The following is a 6,221-nucleotide window of genomic DNA, read 5'->3' on the forward strand; positions in this document are numbered from 1 at the left end:
TTACTTATCCTCCGATTTCCCTGGTTTCAAAAAAACAAAAAAAAAAAAAAAAAATCCTCCGATTTCCATATTCTTGAAAATTACACTTTTAAATTATTTTGGGGTAATCTAATAATACTCCGTATTGAGTTTATCTCAATTACAATTATTCCACAACTTATTAAAAATAAATTACACTTTCACAATCATTACCTCAGTTACAATCCTAACCACCAAGAACTGATCTCCGAATCCAGATTACCCTAAAGGGTGAACCGGGTAGAACACTAGAAAAAGGAAAAAAAAAATTATCTCAATTACAATTTCACAACTTATTAAAATAATAAGATTACAATTTCACAATCACTATCTCAATTACAATTTCACAACTTATTAAAAAATAAAATTACAATTTCACAATCATTATCTCAAATACAATTTCACAATCATAATTGTATGATGTATCCATTTTTATTTATTTTCTTTACATATTTAAAGTATGTTTATTTACTTAATTAATGTATAACTTTCAAACTTTTAAGATCTTATGTACTTCCTCAGTTTCTATATAGTTGCAACATTTTCCTAAAATAAAATGTCACAACATTTGCAACGTATTATAAAAGAAAGGTTTTTATGGTGAAAAATATACTATTACCTTTTTATAAAGCATATATGGTCCACTTAATTATATTGTTAACAACCTTTTAATCTCTATTAAAAAAAAAAAACCTTTTAATCTCATTTTAACTGTATTATATCATGTGAGGTCCACTAAAAAAAAATGGATGAAGTACTAGTTACTCTTATAATTTAATTTATATTACACTTATGGCTTGAAATAAATCCTCAAGTTTGATTTTTGTACTTGCATCATTTTATAAAATAACTTATTGGGTGGTGGTGGTGTAGTGGTAATTGAGACTGCATTTGGTAGTGAAAATCTCGTGTTCGATCCCTCGCAACAACAGTTGGGAGGAGAATGGAAACTAGCCATCCAAAACCGATCATCAAGTCCGGATTAGCCCAAATGGTAAATCGAGTTTAGCCTAACCACCTAGAACTTGACTTTTATACTCGTACCATATATATAATCACATACACCACTTTTAAAACTTCATTTGTGTTTTGTACTCTGTATAAGCCAACGGTTATGATCGATCACTCCACCTGATTTTTGTTAAACTAAAATAATTCTATTGAATTGAAATCATATTCAATGAACTGAAATTATCTCCACCTGATTTTTGTTAAACTGAAATAATTCTATTGAATTGAAATCATATTCAATGAACTGAAATTATCTCCACCTGATTTTTGTTAAACTGAAATAATTCTATTGAATTGAAATCATATTCAATGAACTGAAATTATTTTACTAACCTTTAGTTATTTTTATTTAAGCTTTTTTTTAATATTATTTTATATTATATTTGTTCATTAAAGTTATTGATTATTACTGAATTGAATTTGTTTTTACAACTTTTCTATTATATTTGTTTTTTAAAGTTATTGGGTTTTTCTAACCTGAACTTAATTTTAAAGTGCTAAAATTATTTTTACTTAATAGAATTTATTTCTACATAATATTATTATTTTTCTTAAGTGATAAAAACAAAGCCTAAATATATTCATTTGGTACTTGTTAGAATTATCTCAAGAATTTGAAAATACATTTTTCGAATGTCAACCTTTTGTAATTTATACTTCGGGTATTGTATAACTTTGGGTCGTATAAAGTCGAGTTGGGTCATTTGGCCATTTGGGGTTTGGTATACAATCGAGTATGGTTCGAATCAAGACATCTCATTTTGGGTTGGGTATTGGCCGAGACTTTTAACCATGCTTAAGTTGGGTCATTTCGGGGATCATCAGGAAACTTCTGATTAAGTAAACTTGGATTTGTTCAATTTTGGTATCGAGTCAAAAACAGGTCAACTCACTTTAGATGGAGTCAAGTCATTTTGGTTAGGTCTTCTAAGCAAGTTTAGATGAAGTTGAGACCTTGTGTCAAGTTTGGAAACAATTTGGATAAAAAAGTAATATATTACATTTCTTAATAGGAAAAATACACTTAATAATCCCAATTATTGGTGATTTACTTTTAATAATCCCAACTAAGGTTTATTATCTAGTAATCCCAACTATAGAGTTAATTTGCCTCCAGTGATCTCCTGGTCAACACCAAGTCTTACTTGTTGTAGCAGGTAACCAACTCAATCCATGTGTCATCACGTGATTGGTCTAAAATTTTTAGAAAAAGAAAAGAGAAAAAAAAAAAACAAAAATCCTCACAACCATCATCACCCTCCCCTTTCGCCTCTGCGAAGCCAGACCCAGCTCACCGATTGTCTCCCCTAACCCCTGAAAACGACTGGCGCCCTAACCCCCCTTCTTGGTCTATCTTCCTCTCGCCTTCTCCATCACTTAACGCGCCAGAAAATCAGCCTGAAATCCTAGACTCGACCCCAAATAAAAACCCCAAAATCCCAGCCTTGACCCCGAAAACCCCCCCGACCCCAAAAACTCCACCCAACCTCAACCTCAAAAACCCCCTACCCTTGCCGAAAAGTCGAAAATAGGACGAAAACTTCTAGTTCTTTAATTTAATGCACCGGTATTTCGGGAATTTAGAAGGTCGGACGACGAGTTTCGTGGATGGGAAGCGATGGCTAGCTGTTTTCCAGGGGTTAGGGAGCTGGTTGGCCGGCTGGTTTTCGGTGGGCTGGGCTAGCTTAGGGTTTCACGGTGGAGGGAGGTGGTGGTTGGGAATGTTTTTTTTTTTTTTTAAAAAAAAAAAATTAATTTTTTTTAATATTACACCAAACACTTGCTAACATGTGACTTTTAAAGAATAAATATATTAAAATTTACCGTTTTAACAAGTTACAGGTCATTGGGACCAAAAAAGGCAAATTAACCCCATAGTTGAAATTATTAGATAATAATCTTTAATTGGAATTATTAAAATGTATTTAACTTTTAAAAAAATCCGGTGTACAATAATTATTGTTCATCCATTACAAAGATAACTAAAAGTGATTAAAAGTTACCTCTGAAATGAATAAAAGTTACCTCTAAAATGAATAAAAGTAAACTAATTCAAATAAAAATTATCTACACTTTATTAATAAGGAATCACATTTTAAATGACTAAAAATCAATTATTAGCGATTGAATATAATTAAATTACCTTTATAAAACTTTTCTTGTTGTGTATTTATATAAAAATTGTATTATGTTTAAAGTTACCCAAAAACAGGCAAAAAGTTACCCTAAAATTAGCTAAAAGTTACCCGTATACTGCTTAATGTACACTAATATTAGTGTAAACCGGATGTATATAAAAAATTTTGTTTTTTTTTAACTAAAGTAGTCGTAGAGTCGTAGTTTGTATAATGGATAAAATCAATTTGGCCCCTTAATTAAACAGCTAGGTCACAGACCTAACGGTGTTGGAAAAGCTGTTGGATAGTTTGATAAATTGATACACACCGCGCGTGAATAAAAAAACCATAACAACCGCGAATACAAAACCAGAAAAAAGCAAAACACATTTTCATTTCTCATTTTTATTTTCCAGTATCCATCAATAATTCCCTTTCCCCCCTTTCTCTTTCTCCTCTCCTTTCTTTCCATCTACCCCCATAATTTCCTCCCCCCTCAATCTCCTCCTCCATCACTCCCCTCATGCCTCCTCCATAACAACTCCACTCTTTCTCTCTCCTCTAACCACCGTACTTTCTCTTTCCTCAAAACCGCCATTATCCGCCATGAAAGAAGCTTCCCCAGAATCCGACGACCTCCTCCTCCTCTCAACCCACCTTCTCACCTCTCTCCTCTCAACCCACCTCCCTCTCATCCACCACTTCAAACCCAAATGGTCTCTCATCAAATCCAAACTCCTCTCTCTCCAATCCCACCTCGCCGACTTCTCCGACTCCCACTCCCACTCTCTCTCCTCCAATTCCCTCTCCCTCTCCGTCCTCTCCTCCCTCTCCTCCGCCTTAAACGACGCCGTTTCCCTCGCCGGAAAATGCTCCGATCCCTCCTCTCTTCCCGCCGGAAAACTCCGTACTCAGAGTGACATCGACTCTTTGTCCTCCACACTCGATGGGATTAACAAAGACTGTGAGATCTTGCTTCGAAGTGGGGTTCTCACCCAAGACGCCGTCGTTTCGAGTTCTCAACAACTTCAAGGAAGGGAGGCTGTTCGAGCAGAGGTCAGAAACTTGTTGACTCGTCTTCAGATCGGAAGCTCTGTATCAAAGAACTCAGCAATGGATTCGTTGTTAGCGTTGTTGAATGAAGATGATAAGAATGTCTTGATTGGGGTTGCTCAAGGGATTGTCCCAGTTCTTGTGAGGTCACTCGATACGACGTCGTTTGAGATGAGGGAGAAAATTGTGGCGGCGATTGCTAGGGTTTCAACGATTGAGAGTAGTAAACATGTTCTAATTGCTGAGGGTTTATCGTTGTTGAATCAATTGATTAGGGTAATTGAGTCTGGAAGTGGGTTTGCGAAAGAGAAAGCTTGTGTTGCTCTTCAGGCGTTGAGTTTTAGCAAGGAGAATGCGAGGGCGATTGGTTCTAGAGGTGGGATTTCGTCGTTGCTAGAGATTTGTCACTGCGGAACGCCGAGTTCGCAAGCAATGGCGGCCGGGGTGTTAAGAAATTTAGCTCAATTTGAGGAGATTAAGGAGAATTTTGTCGAGGAGAATTCGATTCCGGTGTTGATCGCGCTATCGGCTGCTGGGACGAGCTTAGCTAGGGAGAATTCGATCGGGTGTTTGTCGAATTTGGTGTGTAATGATGAGACATTGAAGGTGTTGGTTGCAAGAGAAGGTGGGGTTGAGAGTTTGAAGAATTACTGGGATTCGACTCCGATTGGGAGGGGATTAGAGCCTGCTGTTGAGTTGTTAAGGAACTTAGCATCGTATCATCCGATTGGGGAGGTGTTGATTTTCCAGGGGTTTCCATTGAGGTTGTTGCCATTGTTGAATTGTGGGGTTTTGGCAGTGAGGATTGCAGCTGCAGGAGCTGTTTTTGAGCTCGGGTTTTGCTCGAAAGCGAGGCGGGAGATGGGGGAGAATGGGTGTGTTTCTGCTCTAGTGAGGATGTTGGATGGGAAAGCGATTGAGGAGAAAGAAGCGGCTGCAAAGGCGCTTTCAAGTCTCTTGATGTGTACCGTTAACAGGAAGATATTCAGGAAGGAAGAGAGGGGGATAGTAGGAACAGTTCAACTATTGGATCCATTGACTAAGGTTTTAGATAAGAAATGGCCAATTGCGGTATTGACCACTTTGATTCACTCTAAGAAGTGCAGGAAACAAATGGTGGCTGCCGGAGCTTGTGTTTACTTGCAGAAGCTCGTTGAGCTCGAAATCGAGGGAGCGAAGAAGCTGCTTGATTGTCTTGGCCGGGGAAAACTATGGGGCGTTTTCGCCAGGCCTTGATGATCAGAGTAATTCAGAGAAAATGAGTTCTTTTTCTTGTTTGTATGTATAATTTTTTCTTTCTTTTTAGTTTGTTTTTCTTGTTAGTTTTCTGCCTTACCACTTGATTTTTACTTACTAATTCCTTGTTCATAGTTTGTGTTTAGAATTGGTGACAAGAGAGGCAATTGTGAGTAGTAGCATTAGTATTAGTAATAGGTGTTCTAATTGTTTGAATGACCATCTTTGCTTGTAGCATATTATCTTGGTTAGTAACACATACCCGGATTGAAATTGTATCTTTTCGACTTCTTAATAAAGCGACAATATTGTTGTATCTTCATTTTGTGACCCGAAAAATGTACTCTTATTACACAAGTTTTTGTTCAATTGTTAATATACCGTATGTTATTTTCCTGATTAGATGAAGGGTATTGCTCTCGTCTGTTGTAATTTGCAGTCTTGTGGTCTATTCATCTGGATATGTTAGGTATTGAGAAAACTTATACTCCATGATACATGTGAGATTGTATATAGAAAGTATTGCTCAATCTGTAAAGTTCTCAAATGCAGTAACTTATTTATTAATGCTGATAGATGTATCAGTCAAAACCTCTCTTTGGTTGGTAGGAACTTTGTTTAGTAATCTTTTCCGATCTAGAGGTTACAGCAATACAAAACCTGTGCTCCCAACCCGGAGTCTTGTGCTTGTGCACACTCGAACTGGGAGCATTGTTCATCGAACTTGTGGTTGCATCATATAACGCTGGCTCTCTCGCCTGTGGATAATCAACCCTTACAATGAAT

The 6,221-nt window shown here is 36.6% G+C and overlaps 1 protein-coding gene across 1 annotated transcript; it reads left to right on the top strand.

Annotated features, from left to right (window-relative positions):
* Positions 1-3,495: 3,495 nt before the first annotated feature.
* On the top strand, positions 3,496-5,800 carry LOC110703914 (armadillo segment polarity protein-like). The gene has a single exon (XM_021881712.1). It carries the CDS (start codon positions 3,753-3,755, stop codon positions 5,433-5,435), a length of 1,683 nt encoding a protein of 560 aa, XP_021737404.1. The 5' UTR covers positions 3,496-3,752; the 3' UTR covers positions 5,436-5,800.
* Positions 5,801-6,221: the final 421 nt, after the last annotated feature.

This window comes from Chenopodium quinoa, unplaced genomic scaffold (genome assembly GCF_001683475.1).
Source record: "Chenopodium quinoa cultivar QQ74 unplaced genomic scaffold, ASM168347v1, whole genome shotgun sequence".
In the NCBI taxonomy this organism is placed as follows: Eukaryota; Viridiplantae; Streptophyta; class Magnoliopsida; order Caryophyllales; family Amaranthaceae; genus Chenopodium; species Chenopodium quinoa.

Bases quoted from the DNA above. Each gene is read 5' to 3' on its own strand.
- LOC110703914 (XM_021881712.1), top strand. From the start codon at position 3,753: ATGAAAGAAGCTTCCCCAGAATCCGACGACCTCCTCCTCCTCTCAACC.